At 39.5% G+C, this 25228-nt stretch overlaps 1 protein-coding gene and 1 long non-coding RNA gene across 2 annotated transcripts; one reads left to right on the forward strand and one right to left on the reverse strand.

The window, feature by feature from the left end:
* Window positions 1–6091: 6091 nt before the first annotated feature.
* LOC311296819 lies at window positions 6092–11880 on the reverse strand. The gene is made up of 4 exons (XR_014628711.1): window positions 10184–11880; window positions 10009–10114; window positions 8772–8919; window positions 6092–7884 (listed from the first exon to the last, which is right to left on the reverse strand). It is a non-coding gene; the product is annotated as an uncharacterized lncRNA (long non-coding RNA).
* Window positions 6113–25151, forward strand: mlf1 (myeloid leukemia factor 1). Its single transcript, XM_084418739.1, has 3 exons — window positions 6113–6190; window positions 11374–11515; window positions 21767–25151. The coding sequence occupies exons 1-3, from the start codon at window positions 6150–6152 to the stop codon at window positions 22013–22015; spliced, it is 432 nt and encodes a 143-aa protein (XP_084274865.1). The 5' UTR covers window positions 6113–6149; the 3' UTR covers window positions 22016–25151.
* Window positions 25152–25228: the final 77 nt, after the last annotated feature.

Raw genomic sequence — 25228 nt, forward strand, 5'->3', positions numbered from 1 at the left:
AGAGCAAGTTCCTCCGTTCCTGTGTCCCAAGAGGGTCAGACTGGTGATGTTTGACCTTGTAAAGCCAGTTCCCTCTTGTGTCGCCACACATTCTCCACGGTACGGCTCCCTGAGGCGAGCCCATATTTTGACATGGCAGAGTCTGCTCTGATGGTTGAGTCTCCCCCTGTTATAGGCTATGAGCCATCTCAGTGACATTCCATATGTTGTACTGCCCGGTAATTCCCCCATAAGTGTATCCTCCACATGTTACCTCCCTGCAGGCTGGATGTGGCTTCCGTCGCATCCCTCCTTCCAGCGAAAGGGCACGCTTTCCCAGTGTTATCCAAGTCTAACTGAGTGGGGAAGAACAGCAGTGACTTCCCTGGCCTAAGCCCTGTCCTATCTCCACCTCATTAATGCGGGGGGTCAGGAGGCTTTTGTCTAGGCACTGGAAGGTGGCAGCACTAGTGGTGTTTTAATAGGGATCCCGATCAGTCGACTACGTCGAACCTGAGCGACTGAAAGGGAACGTCTCGGTTACGTATGTAACCCTCGTTCCCTGAAGGAGGGAACGGAGACGTAGTCCCGTCGCCGTTACTGCTGGTCCACCACTGACTCCAGGCACCGCTCGGCGAAAATCAAGTGGTGTGTGCATCCGCTTCCGTGGTGCGGGTGCGCGAGATGCAAGGGAATGAGGGTTACATACGTAACCGAGACGTTACATTTTACATTAAGGTTCCATTTGTAAACACTGGTTAAATCATGCGACAAACGTATTGCTCATTGTTAGTTTAAGAATTAAAGGTAACACTTTACAAAAAGGTTCATTAGTTAACAACATTAGTTAGCATTAACTACAAAAGTAACTGCACTTATACAGCATTTATTAATCTTTATGTTAATTTCAACATTTACTAATACTTTAATAAAATCTTGTTAATATTAGTTAATGCACTGTGAACTAACATGAAAAAACAATGAACAGATAGTTAACTAACGTTAACTAAGATTAACAAATACAGTAACAAATGTATTGCTCATGGTTAGTTCATGTTAGTTAATGCATTAACTAATGTTAACTAATGAACCTTATAGTAAAGTGGGTTACCAAATGAACTAACGTTACCTAATGAGATCTTAAATTTTTGTGATGTACCAACCTTGAACGTCAGTTCATTGAAATTCAGTGTTAGATCAACATTGACAGGGTTATTTTCACTGACGTGCTTCATTATCAGAAACCACAGCAGTTTTTGTTTCCCTTCCAGTTATCTTGCCCTCACTGTCTCCTCTTCCTGTGAAAAGCCAGTCAGTGTCAGCTTATTAAACGAATTGTTAAAATTGGGAGGAAATATAAAAATAACTAGAATTTTTAAACAATGCATTATATTTATATAAGTAAAATATATTTAATATATATTTATATTTCTAAGTAAAATAAGTTTTTGGTTAACTTTACTTGAATACAAATTAGGACTACTAGTAGAGTAGACCGAGCATTTTTTTTTTACTTTTGTTGAACAGAATAAACAAGTTTTAATGTATATGTAGGCAATCAGTTGAGTATTTTTATGCTCTTTTCTCAGTGATGGCAAATACATCAGTGCATTAGTGGATCAGTGCAGTAAATGATGAGACAGGAACAACAAAGGCGGATTAAAATGAAAACACAACAAAGTCTTTCTAAAATATCTTTGCAGATATGTGAACTACATGCTTTAAATTTTCCATGTAGTCAAAAGATGGTAATGTGAATGAGCACACAGATGATGACAGTTCAAATTCCCCCCAGAAATAATTTGTGCAATGTTGCCTTGCAATAGACTAAAATAAGTTTAAGTTGAAGCTCTAAAATTTTTAACTGGAAAGAAATAAATACTTAAACTAAACAAACTGAAATATAGCTAAAATGTATAAATAATTTAATACAGCATAAAATAAACCTAAATAGCTATATTTAAAAAAAAAATAGGCCTAAAAATAAAATGACAAAAGCACATGACAATATTGCTTAAAATTAAACTTGCAGCTTCAAAGTCTCTACACGATCCCAGTCGAGAAATAAGAGTCTTATCTCGTGAAACGATCGGTCATTTTCTAAAAAATAAAAAAATAATATATATATATATATATGTATGTACTTTTTAACCACAAATATTGGTCGTGTACCATCTCTGAGATGTGCCGTGCATTACGTCATCACGTTGGAAAGGTCACGCGTCGCATTATCTAAGTTATTTGTCTGTGTTCTCCGGTTCATGAAGGTAGGGAAGGGCGAACAATTTCATCTCATTTTCTCCTCCAACTTCAAAATCGTCCGACATCTTTGTTTTAATTTATTTATTATTTTATTTTATTTTTTTGTGAACTTTCCAACGTGATGACGTAATGCGCGGCACATCTCAGAGATTTTTTGTATTTGTGGTAAAAAAGTGTATATATATATATTTTTTTTTTTTGAAAATGACCGATCGTTTCACGAGATAAGACCCTTATTTCTCGACTGGGATCGTGTCGAGACTTTGAAGCTGCATTGAGACGGACATTTGAACCTTCTTTGAACATTGGTATAGTTGGTTGCCATTGAAGTCCATTCTGTGTAGAAAAATCCTGCAATGTTTTCCTCAAAAACCTAAATTTCTTTTTGAACTGAAGAAAGAAAGACATGGATATCTTGGATGACATCAGGGTGAGTATATTATCAGCAAAAATGTTTTTGAAAGTGAACTAATCCTTTAATAAAGCCTGAACCTCGTCGTCGGTCCATCGGTCGTATTTTTAAAACTCCATTGTTGATTTGAACAGCAAACAACTGTTCCTTCACGCACCGCAACAGATTAAATAAAACGGTGGTTGAAATAAAATGCCGCGTGGAGTCAACCAATCAAAATGCGGCATGAACTCAACCAATCAGCATGTTCAGCGCCCAAGTCCCACCCCTGAAAATATTTACCCGGAACGTCATTTAGACCCTGTTTCCTGCGGTGTAAACACACTGAGTCCCAGCCCGAAGTCTCCAGTGTCTGGGGAAAGTTCCTGCGGTGGAAACGCGGCTTTAGAGTGTTTCATGAGCCCGAAACCTCCTGTCCTGTGCAGTGTCTGAGTAGCTCGCTGTGTCCGTGATCTGATTGTGGACTGTGACTTCATAAACCTTTTCTGGACTTGTGGTAGTTTCAGCATTAGGAATCTCTCCAGGACTGGTTGTCTTCTTCCTCCTCCCTTTTGGTGGCAATGCTGCAGACTCTACTTCCAGATCTATCTCTTTGTCTTGCTCTTGAACAAATTTCCCTGCAGCTGCACTGACTAGGGTTGGGTATCATTTGGGGGTTTTACCCAAACCAATACTGTTAAAACGGTACCGGTGCCTGAACCGATACTTTAAAAAAGAAAGAACCACCGAATGACGATGGATGACATTAAAGAATGGCATTTTATTTTTTAGAAAAACAAATCTTTAAATTTAACAATATATTAAAAGTTTAAAATATACTTAAATATATAAAACACAACAAATTTGCAATAAAACCTAAGCCACCTAACCCAACTACAATAACATAATAAATACTAAATAACAGTCACAGTACTAATGAAAGGCATTAGTAGAGGAATGCAAGCAGCTGTGATATTGGCATTTTTTCTTCTTTTCATAAGGCTATGCCCTTCTTGTTTTGCACTCATGTGCACTTTGCACTTTGCACTTGCATGTGTATTGAATGTTAAATAAGGCCATAATGAAGATACTGTGTTTATCTGTTTAGACTGTGGATTTGCACTTAACAAGCCTAAACAGACAGTGATCGAGTGACTTTGATTACCTGCGTCTGTCCTTCAGGGCAAGTCGTATATTCATCAAAAACAAATACATTTGCCATGTCCAAGGAAAGCAAAAAGCACCTTTTATCTTTTAAGGGTATTTCCCATGAATGGCGTCAGCGCTGGTCAATGCACTGAATCAATGCCACTGGTCTCTATGAGGTGAAGCATCAGATTTGGTGCATTCTCAAAAAAGAAATGACATTTCCCTAATGTTTCGCCGCTTTGTGATAAATGCAAATCAGAGGATGCTGATTTAGCCCATAGTTTTGTTCTCTGTCGTACAATACAGAGATTCTGGTGTGGGGTGTTTGAAATACTGTCAGATGTTCTCTGGGTAAATGTAGAACCAAACCCAGTGCTTATTATATTAGGTCATTCTAACTATGAACAGTGTTCAACAGACATTTCTCATATTTTGTTTGATAACAGCCAAGAAAATGTTGTTACTGTACTGGAAAAAGGTTGAGCCTCCTGTTAAATTGTGGCTTGAGGACTTGATGTCTACTCTACACCTGGAATGAACCAGATACCTTTTGAAAGGCAATATTGGACTTTTTCATAAAATTTGGGACCCTTTGATTCGTTACCTCAATAGGAATGTTACTCCTTAATGCAATATACTGTAAGTTAATTGAAGTGTTGTGTATTAATATCACCTGATAATGGGATGTTGGTTTTTGGGTTTACATATTATTATTTTATATTTTTTTTAATGTATATAAGAAAATCACTCCTGGAACATATATTTTATTTGATGATTGAATAAAAATGTTATTGCCAAAAAAATTAAATAATAATTAACACCTTGTTTCATTACATCTATCTTTGAATTAATCAGCATTTGTGAACATGTTAAGCCCTATTCGGACGGGACTAGTTTTCCAGGGGGTCTCTAGAAGAAAGTCATTGTCCAGCTTACGTAAGTTCAGTGTTGATTAATATCTGTTGTAAAAATCATTAGTTATTAACTGAGTTAATTTATCTATATAGCCGCTCTGGACAATGTCGTCGTCCAGCTCAGTTCAGTTCTCATATAATGCTGTCACTGCAGGCAGATCAATAACATTGTTGAATATTAAGTGCACTATGGTTTCGGAGAGCACTACAAATGTCTGTCCCCGTAAACAGTGGCTTATATCAGGGTGTGGAGGGATTTGAGACACAGCCTGTGTGTTCAGACTGGAGTCACTAGATGGCCTCGTTCCTCTGAACACAGTGAACCTGCATGTGTGGAACATGCTGGAAAGTGTGTGTCGTGTCTCTGCTAAAGCCATGTTCTCCGGTTAGCATAAATGTTACTGTGGAGAGAGTCTGTCCAGCTCAATAATGCCGATTGTAAATCAATCTATTAATCAACAGACCCCCAAAAAAGAAGGATCATGCAGCCCACAGCACTGGCATTGAGCACACAGTATGAGTGTGCCATTGTTTTGTGGGTCATGTATGCAGACAAATCACACACACACACACACACACACACACACACACACACACACGCTGCATGTCTGTGCACTGGTATGTTATTGACAGAAAGTGTGTGTGCTGTGAGGGAACGCCAGGCCTCTCTGTCTGACACACACTCACTTACACTCACACACACACTCACACACGCTGCATGTTTAAGTGTGCACTGGTATGTTATTGACATAAAGTATGTGTACTGTGAGGGAATTCCAGGCCTTTCCCTCTGACACTCACACTCACACACACACACACACACACACACACACACACACACACACACACACACTGCATGTTTGAGTGTGCACTGGTATGTTATTGACAGACATGTGTGTGTGTACTGTGAGGGAACGCCAGGCCTCTCCATCTGACAGATGTCTCGGGTCTGGCCTGCTGGATGTTCTTACACGCGCACACACACACACACACACACACACACACACACACACACACACACACACACACACCTGCTTTAGTGGACATGATGATAACAGCGAGACACTGCCAGTCTTCATCTGCAGGACACCTGATGCATTTCTGTACAGATATAATGCATAATGTTATAAATTTACAGTTGCACATTGTAGTTTTAGTTACTTTAGTTACAGCACTTCAGTTACTCCGAAGACCAATATAGCCATTCACGTTTTACACTATTCAAGTGAAAGAACAATGTATTATATATACAATGATCAAACAGTATGCTGGGGAAGCAAGTATATGCATGGCAGTGAACACGGATTAAATGTGTAGATGCTTCTAGAGAATAAGAAGAGTTCAGGATTCAGCCAATCGCAGGGCTCAGAGTGGGTCACGTGCGCACTCTCCGCCCGCAGCGCGTGGAGTCTCGATAGTAACAGTAACAGTCTTCAGTTCAGTTCACCGACAACATGTTCAACAGACTCCAGCTGGAAGAAGACCCTTTCTTTTCGTAAGTCTTATGAACTTTTATATTCAATATCTTGCTTCCCTTATGTAGAAATGTGAAAATATAACATTATAATCGTTTTAGAGCTAATTTAAGAATAATTTCGAAATCAGCTAATTTTGTAAACTAGGTTCATAATTCAAGTCATAATTCAAAATCTCATAATTCAAAATATATAGTTTTAATTTCATTAGTAGTGCTAGGTTTACTAAGTGTTTTTATTAAGTGGTTTAAAATATGCTCTGTCTGCTGACTGATATAGTTTACACTGTTTGCTCTGATCTAAATTAGTAGTGCAATATTTTTTCACCCAGTTTGTCTTTCAATCAGATCTATGCGCTTAAAGAGAAAGTTCACCCAAAAATAATTTACTCAGCCTCATGTGCTTCCAAACCTGTATGAGTTTCTTTCATCTGCTGAACACAGACGATATTGTGAAGAATGTTGTTAACCAAACAGTTGACCTTTTTACTATAGTTTCTATAGTAATAACTTGTGCATAACATGCAACTAACCCTAAACCAAACCCATAGTAAGTACATGTGGTTAATAATACTCAGTACTTAAATGTAAATTTACACTGTAAAAAGGACACCTTAAAATAAAGCCTAACCTTTTACTGTGCCCTTTCATAGGCCTACACGAGTTAATTTGTAGTTTGATCTCAGATCTGTCCGAGGTCTTGGTTGTGAAGTCACTGTACAGACATGTAGAGATGGCCAGCATGCTTTATGCCATTATTCTGTAAATAGGCAGTGTAATGATGTTTCTTGTCTCTCTTCTTTCCTTTCTAAAATAGCTCCTCAAGGTAGGCACTTCTGTCCTCAATGCATGCGAATGCACTGTGACTGTTAACACAGATGTCTTTGAATTCTAACATTAAAGTCTAGTAGTATTACCATGAACTACATTGGCCCAACAGTTTGGGAAATTATAAGCATGGCACAGTCTGAACGGGAACATGGAGCACTTGTTTATCCTCACTGCAAGTAAAGCTGTGTTTAAAGGGGTCATATGATGGTTCTAAAAAGAGCATTATTTTGTGTGTTTGGTTTCATGCAATGTGTTCATGCGGTTTTAGGTTTAAAAAAAGTCATTATTTTACACATACTGTACATTATTGTTGCTCCTCTATGCCCCGCCTTTCTGAAACGCGTCGAAACAAGTAAGGTTTTATTTCATTGGGGACATAATTGCTGATTGTAATGACTTACTGTCTTTTTACATGACGCGCTGCGCTACGGGTGTGAGAACACTATGTAAACATAATATCTGCATTTGTGATTGTAGAAACAACAAACAAGCGTTACTCTATAGCCTACTGCTCAAAACTCACGTTTGAATAGTCAGTAGCAAATTCTTAAAGGGCCCTATTATGCTATTTTAAAGTTTCCTAATGTTGTTGTGGAGTCTCCTACAACATGTTTACATGCATCAAAGGTAAAAAAAATAATAAAAAAAACTGTTTAATTTCCTCATAATATACATTTGCAAATCACCAGATTTTCAATGATTCTCAAACGACTCGTCAGATGAATCAATCTCTCTAAATCCTGCCTTTCCGCGGTATACTCTGCTCTGATTGGCCAGACAGATCCATCTGTTGTGATTGGCCTACCGTGTATAGTGCGTCGAAACCAAAACGCACCCCTGACCTACACAATATGACACTCAAAACTAAGTATTTTGAACACCATCTTTCAAGAGCAAGCGGTTTGCGAATCCTGCATTGAACTCTGAGATTTGAGAAGCAGTCGTCAGTGAAATAAAGGGAACACAGCAAAAGTTTAGGATTATACTGCTGTGGTATCGTGGTAAAGATTAATTTTAAACACTGATTCTTCACATGCTCATCCTTGGGCAGTGGAAAGAAACACTGGCTTTACCTTCACATTGTAGAGCAGTGATTCTCAACTCCAGTCCTCGGGACCCACTGCTCTGCACATTTTGTATGTCTCCCTTATTCAACACACCTGAATCAGATCATCAGCTCATTAGGAGAGACTCCATGAACTGAACTGAGTGTGTCAGATAAGAGAGACATACAAAATGTGCAGAGCAGCGGGTCCTGAGGACTGGAATTGAGAACCACTGTTGTAGAGCACAGCTTCTCCTCGACATGATGCTCTCCAGTATCCACAGGAATCAGCTGCAGGTTTGAGGTTCAAGTTTTCCCTGGTGTGTGCGCGTGCAATAAGTGGGCGGGCAATATGCTAATGTTTCGTCTTGACGTCACAACGAAACGGCTTATGGCTCGCTTGAAAAACAATTAATTTAATTGACTCAGAGTCGACTCTTAGTTTTGAAAGACAATAACTTAATATACGGTGCACTTTCAGATTTAAAACTTTGCAGGATGTTTTCATTCACTTAGAGCTATGTTACACACTACATGAAAGGTCATTTTCAAAAATCCATAATAGGGGCCCTTTAAGATATGAAATGTGAGTCAGAAGCGCCAGAATGTACATGCAAAGATGGAATTGCCTCACTTTTTAGAATCAGCCTTTGTGCGCGGCCGGACTTGTATTCTGAACAGTCCTCCGAAAAATGCGCAGCATACAGTCCAATATTTTGGTTGCACTGTTCTGGAACAGTGTTGTAAATAAAACTTAACCGCTGTTTTCTAATTGTGTCCTCTTTTGGAAGGCCAAACAAAGGTCGAGGTTCTCCACGACATGGCGGCAACAATAACACAGAGAGAATAAAAGTTACGCCTTCTATATACACACCTTAATTAAATACATTTTGAAATAAAATAATAATAATAAACGAGGCTCAAACAGCCATTTCGTAACAGACATGCGTGTTTATTTGAGCACTTCCCTCAATGAAACAACACACTAAAGCCTGTAAAGCATTGAAATAAATATCAGTAAATAATATTAACTTAAATAATATAATAAAGTTAAATATTTAAAAAACATTTGTTTTATATTTCCACACAAAGACGCGTGATAAGCCTACGGCTCTGTGCTTTAAGAGGGATCTGAGATGTGGGACACGAGCAGAAAAAGAGACCATGGGCCCTATCTTGCACCCAGCGCAGTTGACTTTGTACACGACGCATGTATCATCATATAAATTAGGGAATGAACTTGCGCTCCCGGGGGGCGGTTCAGGGAAAAGAGGAGGCGTGTTCCGGCGCAAACGTTCCCTGGTGCTATTTTGCAGTTTCAGAAAACAATTCCTCCACAGACCAGGAGAAACCTCGTCTAAAGTCAGTGGCGCGTTGTGCATGTTATTCAGATGCTATTTTAAGGGCGCATGCTTGGCCATAATCAATGTAGCGTGTGCACAACGCGCATACACTTTGCTTATCTCATCTACACACGCAGCAGTTCTCATTTTTTAGAAAACCATACATTATTACAAGGAAAAATATTAACACACGATGGAAATCATTGTTGTGTCCATGAAGATGTGAAAAATAGGCATAAATCTAGCTTACACAATTACCCAAATTATTATACGCCTGTTTAACCAAAGCTAATTTGGGTGTGTTTCTCCATCCCCAATGTCACTTCTCTGTGTTTTACGGCCCTGACGAGAACGTCGGTCTCCTCGGCTGTGAATCGCTCCTGGCAAATCCGCCGTTATAATAGCAATCCGCCATGGAACAAGCACACCTGCTCTTAAAGGGAATGTGAGATGACGCTCTGATTGGTTTATTTCACGTTACGCCCAAACCACACCTATGAGTAATGAAGCTACTTCAGACCAACACATTTTAGATTTGCGTCGGGCGCAAGAGTCATTTATCCCGCCGGTATAATAGCAACAGCGCCCGAGATCCACCCACAAAGTTACTTGCGTTTCACGCTTGATACTTGCGTTTCAGATCGTTAAAATAGGGCCCCATGGATCTCTTTTCTAATATCTTCAGGTTTTCTGCTTGTTGTAAAAGGTCTGAAGAGTGAATTTTATCTTCCTCAAGGGCAAGACATTTAAGCTATGCTTGATTTTGAGCTGCCAGAGAAAGAAAACTAAAATCACCCGCGCCTGTGAAACGCGCTTTATTAATAAACTTGACGTGCCTTACCAAGTATAATAACAAGCACAAGCTGAGTTAAAAAGAATTCTACGTGCACGTAAAAAGGTAGGCTATCTTTCCCACAGCGTTTCTACTTTACCACAGTAAAGAATGCAAATATAATAGGCCTACTTAAACGCGAACCAAAGGAAGAAACGTTTATAATCCCCTGCGAAAATGGGTGAGACGTGAGTGAAGATTTGGGAAAAGAAACAATAGATTCCATGTCCAGTGGATTAACTAATTAGAATATCTCTTTGGGTTTGAGACTTTGTTACTCTGCAGATCTTATGCACAAACAGCCACATAACACACTAAAGAAAAAGGAAAACAAGAAATCGCATCATTTGACCCCTTTAATGTAGTCTTATTGTCTTTCTTGTGTATTTTGGGTCATGGTTTCTGAGATTGAGAGCACGTCACACTTGTCACACACAGCTTGTCCATGTTGACGTCAGTGGCCGTTGCATAAACCAGTTAAACTAGGCTTAAAAGTTAGTCATCTAAATTTTTTCTTCAAGACCGGTACTAACTTTTAAGTCAGTTACATAAAAGGGTTGATTGGTCTAATTTGAATTGGAAAAGTAAGACTGATCACCTCTTGCCTAAGCTAGTTCTTCAGACACAATCTTAAAGTCACCCTGTAGTACATAAATGTATGCCTTAAAACTCATCTTTGATCACCAAAATGACATATTTAAAAATGTTTTGCTTGAATGTAACTGTGCTTCATGTAGTATACGCGGGTCTATGAATATGCAAATGAGCCCCGCCTCCACTCACTCACTCAGCTCAGAGATCCACTGGTTGACGATCACACGTTGATCTGATTGGTTACAAGGTAGACGTCAGAAACACCAGCGATTTCAAAGCGTGTTTTTGAGACTGTCTTTGGTTCACTGCAGTTTTAAGCAGGAAATACTCAGCAATGGTGTCGACTTATGAACTTACACATGGTTTAAAGCATATTAAAACACCACATAGACATATAAACTACATTAAAAGCTGGATTTTCACCACAGGGCGACTTTAACAGAGAAGTTTATGCAACTGGCCCCTGTTGTCACGACCCACCAGTTGAGATCCACTGTCAAAGAGCAAGATTGCAAGCATGGTTTCTTCATCTGATCTTCTGTCTGATGTCCTTCTCCAGCGACCTGTTCCAGGTGCATCATGAGCGCATGCGGCAGATGATGAGGGGTTTCTCTGACCCCTTCGGCCAGGGCTTCATGCCCAGCATCACAGACAGGGGCGCGGGTCAACCTAACACCAGCCCAAACACTCGCACTGACCGCGTGAGTGTTAACTTATTCTCCATTCTTCAGCCTGTGGTGTCGTCCACTATTGTTGATCCCATCAACCCCAGAATGGCTTTTAGATTTGGCTAGTAAAGTTGGGAGTTTCCCCATTCTAGATGCTCGTGACTATCATAGTCCAGATACCACAGTCCAGTGCCCGCCTGCCCGGTTGCATAAAGCACCTTAAGTTTGAGACTGTAAGGTTTGGAAAACCTTAGCTCAGCTAAGGGAATTACTGAAGGGTGTTGCATATAATCCCTCAAACGGTTCTCTTAGCTAAGGCAAACCGTTAAGTGTTTAAGTTATTTGTTAATACAGATAGCGGCAAGTTTCACAGAAAACAGCAAAACATGGATAAGGACAACAAAAAAAGAAAACCATATATGAAAGAGAAGGTTTCATGAACTCAAATCGGTTATGTTTACTTAAAATTGAAAATTCTGTCGTCAAACTCACCCTCACGTTGGTCTAAAAACCCATAAGACTTACATTCATCTTTAGACACAAAAATCGTAATCCATATGCGTTACCATTTAAGATGTGCTTTATGTGTTTATATATGAAAAAACGTCAAATTTAAAATGTGTTTATCATATAAAGCGGCTGATCGCGTCTCGTTGGAAGACTTGGACTGAACCTGCTCGCTCCGTGCAACACTCAAGGTGAAGGTTTCCAAACCTTATGTTATACTTAGGAAAACGACAGTTAAGGGGCTTTATGCAACACATAATTTTTTAAGAGATTACTTAAGGGAAAAATAGATACTTAAGGGAAATTCATAGGCTGTATGACGTTTCTCCTAAAGAAACCCTTGAGGGTTATTTCTTGCAACAAGGGAAACCTAAGGCGTTCTTAAGGGAAAATAACACTTAAGGTGCTTCATGCAACCGGGCAATCTTCTTCACTGTCCCAGTTTCACAGTAAGCAAGGAGTTCATAAATGTCATCATGGTCAATTGGCGGTTAACAATGCTGTAACTTGAGTCTTCTGGTGTCCTGGAGTGATGTTTGTAGGTCATGTCAGAGCTAAAGCTGTTTTATTTGACGCCAGGAAGGCTTTGTGCCACTGACACAGTTCTGACACGCGCTTCCACTGCGAATGCACATTAGCTTGATGATCCAGCCTGAAAAATGTCGTTTTCTGTCATGATTCGAGCGTTTAGAAACAAAATTGATGAGACCGTTGTTGTCAGAAATTCTAATTCGTAAGCTTGAAAGAGATAGGAGCTGCCCGAGAGGCGTTTCAAAGATGGCCGCCGAGTGAAATGACTTGTCTTAAAGGGACTTTGGCGTCTGTCGGGCTAGTTTTCGCAGTGTGTTCCCCACATCGGCTCTAGTCAGGCTCATGTTGGCGGCAGATCACCCGATTCAGCATGTTGAGTTTTAGTCTAGATGGCAAAGACTGAGACTATTCTCCTCTCTTTAAATACAAAAGATGTTAGCCTTTATGAACAGAGTTTCTTAAAACGTTGTACTTACGCAAACATTAGTTATTAATTTTCCCTTGCATTGCAAACAAGCCGAGATCACACTAAATGGGATGTGGGATGAAGTTATGAGGTTTGACTGACAGTTTGAGGAGCCGATGGTTTGGTCACAACCTCTTTTAAATGATTTTTATTGGTTAAATATTTGTAAAACCCACATACAGACGTAAAGGATGACCAATAGCATTCATTTGATAAAACAATGACAAAATATAGAGAGATTCAATGTTTCGACCCAACAGCGATATTATATTCTTATTTGTAGCATTTATTTTTTATTATTTTCCATGGCACAACTGACAAGCGACAGTAGTGTGTCTCGGCACAGTGGTTGGGAAACACTGATATTTACAGACACGCAGGAACAGAAAGGCTTCATCACAGTCAGCTTTCGTCACCGATAGCTCTTTTATGTTAGGTTGGTGGTCACGGCCTTTACTTGCTCAAAGCTCGGGTCCCTGTGGGATATTTTCAGCTGTTTTCTGGTCCAGCTGGTGAAAACGGTGTGTCTGAGTCTCTTCCTAATGTAGCAGCACACTCTCCTCAACCACACACATGATCTGAGGAATGTCCGTAGTAAAAAACAACAACAGCAACAACAACAGTGATGTAGTTACACACCACACTTTCTCCAGTTGCTCAAGGTTAGGGGATTGTTCAGATCACTAACTATGAGCAATAGCACTAGTATGCATTATTACTTGCCAAAAAAAAAAAAAGAAGTCCTTCTTGATAAAGGAGTGTATTCTAGCACTAACCTTTAACTAAACGCTGCTTGAAGTTGTTGTCTTGCTGTATGCTAACAGCCTGGCCGCGGTGGACAGCGTGTCACAGACCAGCTGGCCACTTTGGCAGCTCAGAACGCTAAACTTAGTCCCCATGTCCATCTGTAATTCCCCACCTCTCTCTGCTCAGTATATTTATCCCGGGTAATTACTTTCATCTGATGCCAGCCTCTTCACGGCCGCGGGTAAACGCCAGCGAGAGGCGGTAAAGATAGCATGCTCACCCATGGGTCAGGGCTTTAGATGAGGTTTGGGTTGTTTTGGGGTCAGGGATGGATGGTACATGCTAGCACCTGCGGAGCCAGACGTTTGACTAGCAGCATGAAATCTGGTCCACTTTGCAGCTTATTTTGGCCAAGAACTGCCATTTTGAGAAACACATAGCATCTGACTGGCTAACATACAGTACCTTCCTACAGTGAGCAATCATAGTTGGTTTGTTACGTGCCATTTAGGGGTGTAAAATTTGGGTTGCAATAGATGCCACAATATAGAGCAACAGCAAGATTCTGGAAGTGAAAATCACTATATATTTCCTCCAGTTAAAAATTATTGTTAATGATAAAATATAAACTTTTGAGACACAGACTTTGCCATGGTTCTGAGGTGGTAAAAAAAGAAGAAGCAATAGACCGAACAGTTTGAGCCAATCGCATGAGCTGTAAATGTCATGTGACTAATGATTAGGGCTGGGTATTGACACAATTTTCACAATTCGATTCAATTTCGATTCACAAGCTTGCAATTCGATTCAATTTCGATTTGATTCAATATTGATTATTTTGGATATCAGGTACAACACATGGCACATTTTCTCAAGAAAAACATCTCTTCACTAATGCTGTAAACTATGGGAGTCAGTTGTAGCCTATAGGCTTCATTAGCCTACTGTAATACTGAAGGTAAAAATGAGCTGATTTGTATACAAACACTTAAATTACACTTTTATTTATTTTTATAATAATAAAGTTACATGAGATATAAACATTTAAATGGTGGCTGTCATAAAAACCTGCCAGATTTATTCAAACATGGATTCAAAATTGAAGAACATTCAAAATTATAATGAATATGTAATATGGTGCATATATTTAGCAAAATGCTCCTCTCTAGAGTTAATATTTCTAGCTGACTGACGAGTTTATGGGCACTGGATATGGTTTTTCTAAATGTGACGTTACATGACATTGTTTACAAGCTGTTTTACTGACGTCTTTCCACGGTTGAAACACTGATTGAGCGACTCCAACATGATACAGACTTCGATAAGTTGTACTCTATCTTTTAACACACTGTTATTGTACACACAGTAACTGGTGTTATTAAGGCGGAAGAGAAGATCATGTGCTTCTCTAGAGCTGAGCCAGAGCGATCTCACGCCACAGCGACAAAACGCTATTTATGTTTTTGAATTTCGTAAGAAAATGGACGTAATTTGAAATCTGAGACTTTGTTTCATATCAATAGTAACAAAGCACAAAGATTATTGAGATTTATTGGATGGGATGCGCTACAGTGTTACATTCATTCATCAACTGAAAACAGGATGACTAATCGATTCTTGGGATTTAAGAATCGATATCGGTTCGTAAAACTGAGAATAGATTAAAATCGAGAAATCGATATTTTTTACCCAGTCCTACTAATGATTTTTTGCCAAGATTTTTTGCCTAAATGTGTGTACGCTGTACACTGACTTTCTATTCATCCATAAGTATTGATTATTTCTTAGAAAACATAGCCGAATATACAGTTCTGCTTGTGGGATATCAGTCAACTAAACACAATGCATTGGGCCTCATTTATCAATCTAACGTAGAAATCATCTTACGACAGGGTTCACGTGTGATTCATGAAACATTCATATGCTGCCAATCCCATTGTACGAATGATCGCACGTTAATAAATGGCTGAAAACAATCGTCATTTGAATATCAGCCCCTTACAAGTTCACGGTTTAGATCCTCGCCCCTAGAGTTTACGACACCAGAGAAAACGAAAGAGGAAGTATCTCATGAACGAGAAGCTGATCTAACTCCAAAATACACTGTTAATCTTGTACAATTGTATTCATTTTTATGTAGATTAAATACTGGTACATAAAACAAAACATTTACACACATTATACACTACAAACTAGGCTATTTTCCCCTCACTCACTCACTCACATTCAGAACAGATCCAGAATGAAAAATAAGCTATAAATTGTATTATATTGTAAAGTTAAAATATATTTCCCAAGTAGACTTTATGTAGTAAGTATATTAATATCAGCACTAGAAGTATTCTTGTACATGTACCATTTTGTGGGTTTATTGACCAATTTTTTTGTTGATAAAAGTATACTTGTAAGTGTAACAGTCGTAAACTTTAAGTACACAAGTAGTTTACGTCTAATTTTTTCTTTATCATTGCAACTATACTATAAGTGAAATTATTGGTATACTTTTAGTTTACTAGTTATATACTTCTAGCCCATTTTATTTTTCTGAAAGTACACTTTGATGCATGCTCTTAGTAAACTACTAGTTTAATAGTTTAATATTTTTATTTAAAGTCTCCATGCAATCAAAATGGACATTTCTTATTTTTTATAGAACATTGCAGTATTTATTGTAAATGATTTATGGGTGCACATCATTATTGTGTTAATAATCTTGACTCAGAATAAGTTCCTCTTGCAGCATCTCTTCTCTTCTCTGATGACGAGGGCGGGGCTATAACCTGTCACTCACATGAGATCAGCCAATAGCAAACCACAACCATCCAGTCAATTCCCCACAGACACAATCAAGCCCCGCCCACATTTGTTTTTGTTCAGAACTATTATTCTGGAACAAGACAGTTATATTCATTTTGCAGTTTAGTTTATATATTCAGTTTTATATATTCGTTTTGCATTTTAGTTGTACGCTGAAAAATAAATGTGCCACATGACACCCAATTTGCTGAATGCGTTCATTAAAAATATTCATAAGTCAGTAACATTGATGGACATCATTTAGTAAATTCATTAACTTAATTTTCCAAACTGTAGGATTGTGGAAATTCATTCACTTTTCATTAAAAATACATACAACTTGTGCAATACCAACTGACTTCAAAAACTAGTTCGCTGTTACCTAGAGTGGTTTGCTAAAAGTGAACAATGGCGGGCTATGACTTTTCCTTTTTGGCTGCTTACTTCACATGGTGATCATCATTTGATCATATAAAATACTTCTACACATTTGGCAACATTTTGAACCAGCGTATGAGTCACATGTGCAGTTTAGTAACAGATGTGTCCATTAAGTAACCTGAGAAACAGTGTTAAGGTCACGTCCAAAGCGTTGCTGATGTTCTGATTATTCCCAGAACTGCGTCCTCTTCCTAGAGCTCTCTTGTGTGGGTCATTTGCTAAATCGAAAGTGTTTTTCCCAGTGCATCTGTTGAATAATCCTTCTGCCCAGATGAGACACAAGACCTGCAATATGAGACCCTCTGCTGTGATAGCATGTAGTATAAATGGGTCATGACCTCGGGGTTGTGTCTTCTAAACACAGCTGACCTGAAATAGCGTACATGACCTGTCCTCCAGCAGATTTTGAAGCACTTAAAAATACACTCCAACGGCGAGCAGATAGTGGTGTCGTCCTCTCCAGAGACATTAATAGCTTGAGGAGTGTTGATGGTTTTGAATCGACTCGACCGTAAGAAGGAACTTAGGCAATGCTGGCCTAAACTGTTCAGAGAAACACGAGCTGCTTCTCCATTATTAGATGCGATAACCAGAGGTGACAGCTTCCAATTTTGGGACTTATTCAGAGCTCTCAGCACCATGAGTTACAGAAACATTAAAACATGTTTTCACACACATTCCATATAGATGCCATGAACGGGTGACTCTCATGAAAACTTAGTCACACATAGTGAAAACATAGTAAAAAATTAAAAGTTTCAACATGAATTTATTGTGGTAATTAACACATTAATTTAAGTTAATACTAGGGATAGGGAATTAATCCATGATGACAATTAATGAATGAATCTATTAATAAGATAAGACTCTATTAGTTTCTACTGCAGTAATCAGTAATGAATTGTTTAATTTTTCATGAATCATATTGTAACATTTATCCACTGAAGGCAAACTGAAGTTGAGAACCCATGTGCAGTTTTATTGAAAACCATGAATTAGATTTTTTTTAAAAAGATGTTTTATTAACAAAGTTCGGGAGGAACACGTTCAAATGATCTATCTAATCACGTCATTAGCCAGTGTTGTGGCCTTTTTGGTTCAGGTCTCAAAAAAGCTCTCAGAGTCGAAGTTCCAGGTCAGAAGAATTAACTTTATTGACAAGCAACAAAGTGAGACGCCAGCTGGCCATCTGGCCATCTAAAGTTACCATTCCCAGTCCTCATGTCTTATACTTTTTTCTTATCTCTAGGTGCCCAGTGGGCATCCTCATATCTATCTCTTCTTCTTTGTCACTCCTTGTGGCCTTGCCACCATTAAAAACATCTCCCCCTAGACCTTCTTCTATAGGTGGAACATCTCAAAAACATCTTATATAACATGTTTTTCTTCCAGTGGATCCCAACACCTGCATTTACATATTTCTGGGTACTTTTCCATTCTCTTATCCTTGTGACCCATTTTCTGCTTGGCATTACAGCATTCAGACTTTTACATGAGACAAGGGAAATTCTCCAACATCAGCAATCAGTAATCAACATGTCTACCCAATCAGCATGAGTGGAGGCCTATATATACACAGTCGACCCACCTATGTTCCTTGACAGTTTTCAGCATCCCTCTAGCACCCCGTCTCCTTACACTCACCTGGTTACTTTCCTAACCAAAAATACGGGGGAAGTACTCTGGGTTCGGAGCCCTCTCCACGGACAGCAACACCAAATACGCATACTACTTTATCTAATTATTTGTAAGTGTGAACTCGTGAAACAGGCTTGATTAAACTCACCAACAGTAGGTTACATCGACAAAGCTAGACAAGAGACGTGATGAGGTTCTGGTGTGGCGGCCATAACGTGATGAGACTCTGACATGGCGGCCATGACGTGACATGGCTCTGGTGTGGTGACCATGACGTGACGAGACTCTGATGTGGCGGCCATGACGTGACGAGTCAGTGCCGAGAATTTTCGTGTGAATAAATACATAGATCCGCCTATATGAACAACGTATACCTTAATGGTCCAGTGGTAGAACTTTCGCCAACCGTGTCAGAGGTTCTGGGTTCTAATCTGCACTTGTATAGTTTTTTTTTCTCGTATAGTTTTTTTCCTCATCAAAACCGATTATGTTCATCAGTGGTTGTATGTCAAGCAGGGACACGTTTGTGTGCATTATGTCGTGATTTCACCAGAACGAATAGGGTATCCACAACGGATTGAAGCGCGCGTCCGAGTGAAGATAGTGTGGCGTGTGCGCGAGCCACACGAGAAAACACTGTATCCGCGCCACTGATCGCAGCGGCAACGAGCACTTTGATCCTTTGATTTAAAAAAAAACACATTTCAGCGCTAGATCGTCTCTTATTTAAAAAACGAACGAAATGAATGCTCTGCCAGTTAACTGGAGATGTTTTATTTATTTGTAGAATTGGTACATTCGTGCCGCGAGATGTTTTAAAAAGTGGTGGGGACAATATCGACCCTGGCAAATGACGCCTGTACACGCCTAATAAATATGTCAACTATAGAAGCAGATCGGTGCTTCGGTAGTGAATTTAAATAGGCCTATGCCTTGTACTCATGTCAGTCAGCCCCCGGCTGCTTTAAACCTCATCTGTCTGTTACGCGACTCGCATGACGACTATCACAACGTTAAGTCAGTGCGCTCACGGAGAGCGGTGTTGCGTGATAGCATCACTGGACTGACACGTGATATGCCAACATAATATTTTTCTTTTGTAGCTATTTTTCGTAGCTACTGTACATAAATGTCCTCAGGAAACTATTGAAATGAAATTATTTATTAATTAATTATTATTATTATTATTATTAAAATGAAAATTTAATTTTTTTATTGTTTTTATTAATCTGATTGGGTGGGCCACCAGTCAGGCCCACCCATAAATCCGCGCCTGGTGGTGGCCATGACGTGACGAGACTCTGGCGTGTGGCGGCCATGACGTGATGAGACTCTGTTGTGGCGGCCATGATGTGAAGAGAGTCTGGTGTGGTGACCATGACGTGACAAGGCTCTGGTGTGGTGACCAAGAAGTGACAAGACTCTGACGTGGCGGCCATGACGTGACGAGACTCTGGTGTGGTGGCCATGACATGACAAGACTCTGACGTGGCGGCCATGACGTGACGAGACTCTGGTGTGGCGGCCATGACGTGACGAGACTCTGGTGTGGTGACCAAAAAGTGACAAGACTCTGACGTGGCAGCCATGACGTGACGAGACTCTGGTGTGGTGACCAAAAAGTGACAAGACTCTGGTGTGGTGACCAAGAAGTGACAAGACTCTGGTGTGGCGGCCATGACGTGACAAGACTCTGGTGTGGTGACCAAGAAGTGACAAGACTCTGGTGTGGCGGCCATGACGTGATAAGGCTCTGGTGTGGTGACCAAGAAGTGACAAGACTCTGATGTGGCGGCCATGACATGAAGAGACTCTGGTGTGGTGACCAAAAAGTGACAAGACTCTGGTGTGGTGGCCATGACGTGATAAGGCTCTGGTGTGGTGACCAAGAAGTGACAAGACTCTGGTGTGGTGGCCATGACATGAAGAGACTCTGGTGTGGTGACCAAAAAGTGACAAGACTCTGGTGTGGCGGCCATGATGTGACAAGACTCTGACGTGGTGGCCATGACGCGATGAGACTCTGGTGTGGCCATAGGCGAATCGTCTTTTAGGAATAAGATCACTTGGGTGTCACACATCATGTCATTTCAACTACCCATTTATTAAAGGTTGTATCAGCGATTTCAGGCCCAAACATAAATGATCACATTCATATAATCTTTCCTAACGATCCGCTAGCTGCCCGCCCCATAAGCAGGTCGTCAAAAAAACGCGTCTCTGTAGGCAGCCTAGGCTCTGAGATCTGCACACAAAAACAGTTGGTTTCACCAACCACTCAAAACCCAAATAAATAGTGTTCCAACCAATCACCGACAGGGGGAGGGTGTTGTGAGGGTTTGAGCTCGTGCACGGCTGTCTGGCTGTATGACTCCCGTGTGTCCTTAGTTATTAGTCCTGACTAGATCTCACTACCTGTGTTTTGTTGTGTATACGAGTGTGTGACTGTTCTACATAGATTATTACTTTCCTTTGGGCTTTTTCATAGTGTGTTTACAGTGTTTGTGTTGCACTCTACTTTACTTTGGGCTTTTTCATATTGTTTTTACAGTGTTTGTGTTGCACTTTCTATTTGGTACCTCACACCTTATTGTGTCTTTCCATTGCTCATAGCATTGACCCACAGACAGGTGTCAACACTGAATGGACACTCTACATCATGACACACCATTGCTGTAACATCACTCATCAAAATGTAATACCTGCTTCACCCCTTTATCAAAGGTTAAAGAAATAAAAGCAAATAAGGATAGATTTAAAAAAGAAGCATATATTTTCCCCACCATCCAATTTGTTTCTTGTTTCACTTGGAAATATAACACATGACAGAAGTGAAGTGGAAATATATCATATGACAGAAGAAGAAGTTGCTAATGCATTTCATGTCATGTCAAGTAGCACAACTTCATGCAACTTCACACAGGCCAGTGAACATCACAGCTCCACACAGTTAGCTTTTAGTGTAATATATATAAACTCTAAATACAAGTTATTATAAAAAATAGTTTAAATAACAATTCTGATTTAAGGACAATGTAGGGAAATTAAGTGATGATACAAACTCAAGTACATTTCCTTTGAATAACTGCTGTCTAAGATGGCAGTAGTTGAATCTGTTCTTTGCTGTGTCACTAAATGCGTGTGATAAATGTCAACAGGAGCTGGATTTCTTTGGCAATCCTTTCTCTATGATAGACAGCATGAGGAACAGGATGGAGGCGATGCACAGAAACTTTGTAAGTCTGACCTCTCTGTTGTCATATTGTACCAGCATCTCTTCAATACTCTATGAACCACATTGTCAGCGAGTTTATCTGCACCTTCTGCCACAGATTCAACTTAATAAACTGAACACATGCAAGGTTGTGGAAAATGCTGTTTTAAAATGGGTTTTTATAATGAGCTGATTTTCATAGCAACAGTAGGAATGGGAATTGTAGGCAATTCAGTTATTCTGATTCATTTAAAATTCCATTACATTTGAAGAATAATTAGTCCTGACTATTAGGGGTGATCCTCAAGCTGAATACATTATTCGGAAAGGCACGGATAATGGCTTCGAAAACTAATTAGTTTGACCTTCCTGTGGCTGACGAACTTAGAGTGGTTCGCCATCCATCATAAACAAACTCCAACCGGCTCCGGGGGGGTTAATAAAGGCCTTCTGAAGCAAAACGATTAGTTTGTGTAAGAAAAATATTCATATTTAACACGTTACAAAGTAAAATTCTAGCTTCCGGCCAAACGTGACAAGATTCTGGTGTGGCGGCCAGGTTTTTGGATCACAACTTAAAGCTGCAGTCCGTAACTTTGAGTTAAAAATTCAAGTGGTACTGGTGGATTTCCGCGGGAAATTGGAGCATGTCTTTGCGTCATTACGTCACATCTGTACACATAAAGAAGAGTCTCGGCTAGTAGGCTATGAGTGTGAGGATGCTGGAGGTGGAGATTTATAGCCTTTTCTCACAGCACTTGATATAATTAAACTTATCAATTTGATGGCGGATACAGAAAGGTTCAAACGACAATCACCAGTGACAACTGGAGATTCACCCGTTGTAAAACGCGAAAGACTTCGGACTTCGAAGTGGCTACAGAAAAAAAGAGACTGCAACCAGGGCCATGTGAAAACAAGGACAAATATCAGAAGGGCATTAAATGTAGTCACACAATGCTGATGTTGTTAACATTAACAATTTGAGAACAAAGTATAATTTGCACGGTTTGATGTGATATGATAAGCGATCGTTAGGCCTGTCACGATTACAAATTTTGCTGGACGATAAATTGTCCAAGAAATTATCGCGATAAACGATATTGTCGTTCTGAGACCATTTTCATTTAATATAATTATAATGGCATAATAATGCAGGTACACCTTTTCAACGATCTATAAACTTTTATTTCTAAAGAATATTAAACATTGAAAACGGAAACATTTTAAATATCCAAAAAAATGAACAAAACAACCAAAAACAATAAAAGCAATGGACTCTTAGTGTCTGTTAACAAAATAAATGTCTGTTAATAAATAAAATGGATGTAAACAAAATTGCACTTCAAAAAATATTAAACATTAGGCTTTAGACATTAGGCATAAATAGTGATACATTCCATAACAGGCAAAACTGACAGTTAGGACCTTTGTAAACAAAACAAAAAAAAGCCTCAACAAGCCATATCGCACAATTTTGCACTGTTACTCCTGTTACTTTGTCCTCCTGTTACTTTGTCAAGTGATTGTGTACTGTCCGGAAGACGGAGACGCGCTTTATTGCGTGTATATGCTAGGCTACGCACTGAAAATACTTGTTTAGGATTAGGGGTGAGGAGTGCGTGCGTATTACACGCCATAAAGAGCGTATCATATGCACGCAAAAACTATTTTTGGCGTATAAATGGCACGAGAAATAACATTCGTGGTATAGATACGCATTTTCATGTGATCGGGCTCGCTGTCGCAACTCACAACTAGCGTCTTCTCTCTCTCCCGGCAGTCGCCGCAAACAGTCCCGCCGGCGCTTTCCCACACAAAGACCATGTGACTGACAAGCGCCGCGCGCCGCCTCCCCACACAAAGATCATGCAACTGACAAGAGAGTTCACTCCTCCTATACGCTAAAGAACCGAGAGTGGTCATCCAGTCTCTTTGGTAGAGACTGAGAGAGAGAGACGAGGAAAACAAACAAGCATGCAAATGGAATTATCGCGGCCGGAAAAATTATCGAGCTCATTTTTTTTTATCGTGCGATTAATTGACTTATCGACTATCGCGACAGGCCTAGCGATCGTTAGATTTAATCGGCGCGATTTACTGCAATGCTTTTTTCCCTTAGTTGGTCAGAACAAAAGTGGATGTTACTTACTTGTTCAGAGGACATTTTCCGGTGAAAATTCTTATGTTGGTCATACTTCCAAAAAGTAGAATCTGTGATTGCGAATGCCAGTTTCCACACCAGCGTGGTGATTGACAGCCGCACATTCTCCTCAAAACATTGGATTCATCCGCGCTGTGCCGTGCCGAGGCACAACGCACGTAAAGTTGATAATTCCGTGAATAACTGCAGTTGCAGATTTCGAACAGAGATGGCGACAAAAAGGAAAAATTACGCACTGCAGCTTTAAGTATGTATGTCTTATTATAATTGGAACTTAATAGAAAACACAACTACAAATAAGTTTTATGTTGTTTCTATGATGTAGACGAAGGGCATTACAGTATTGATGTAGTGTTTACTGTAGCTTTTGTAAGCTCTTGCTTTTGTAAGACTGTTCACTGTCCCTTAGGAAAATTATCCATGATTTTGTGATCGATTACTCTTTGTATTACCATAGTTTCCCGACAAATATCATGATTAAATGGTGGATAACATTGTATCTAAAATGTATACGAAAATTACAACAAAAAACATCCCACTCTGGAACGTCCTGTTAAATCCATGCATGAAATCTGTTCATCACGATCCTTTTGTAAGTTAACATTGTCAGGGTCTGAATCGGGCTCGAAATGGTTTGAAATTGAAGCCATCCTCAATATTTACATCTGAGCAGATGAAACAGATTCGTGAACACACACTAAGCGCTGCTAATTACAAACACACTGGACCAATCACAGCACTTTTCGTATATAGGAAGGAGGGGCTTCATCGAAACAGGAACTAGACGGCACATTCGAGGCAGACTGGGGAGAGATGTTCTGTAATAATGCAAAATGTGTGGAAAAATTATGTGTTTAATGAACAATCAAGCATGAAAGAATATTCTAGTACACCCCAAAAACAAAATCAAGACTTCATAAAATGGCATAATATAGGATTCCTTTAAACTCCATCACCGCTATTTCAACCAAACTGGACTCTAATGCTGCAATCACTGCACTTTAACACATTAATCAACTCTGCCATCACCTACTTATCCCTGCACATCTGCAGCTGTGTTATGTGTATAATTGTGTATTGTCTGAACCTTTTGTATATTTATTATGTATATTGTGTATATTATAGAGTATGTCTAATTGTATTCTGTGCGCTCTCAAGACTTGGCACCATAGCACATGTGACATTAAAAAAGTGATTTGTATCGAAACTATTCTTTTTTTATATCATATTTTCATAAAATTT

Source organism: Rutilus rutilus (assembly GCF_951802725.1).
Source record: "Rutilus rutilus genome assembly, chromosome: 9".
Lineage (NCBI taxonomy): Eukaryota > Metazoa > Chordata > Actinopteri > Cypriniformes > Leuciscidae > Rutilus > Rutilus rutilus.

Coding starts and splice junctions, on each gene's coding strand:
- mlf1 (XM_084418739.1), top strand. CDS start 6,150: ATGTTCAACAGACTCCAGCTGGAAGAAGACCCTTTCTTTTC. Junction 6,191..11,373: donor GAAGAAGACCCTTTCTTTTC/GTAAGTCTTATG, acceptor GTCCTTCTCCAG/CGACCTGTTCCAGGTGCATC. Junction 11,516..21,766: donor CAAACACTCGCACTGACCGC/GTGAGTGTTAAC, acceptor AAATGTCAACAG/GAGCTGGATTTCTTTGGCAA.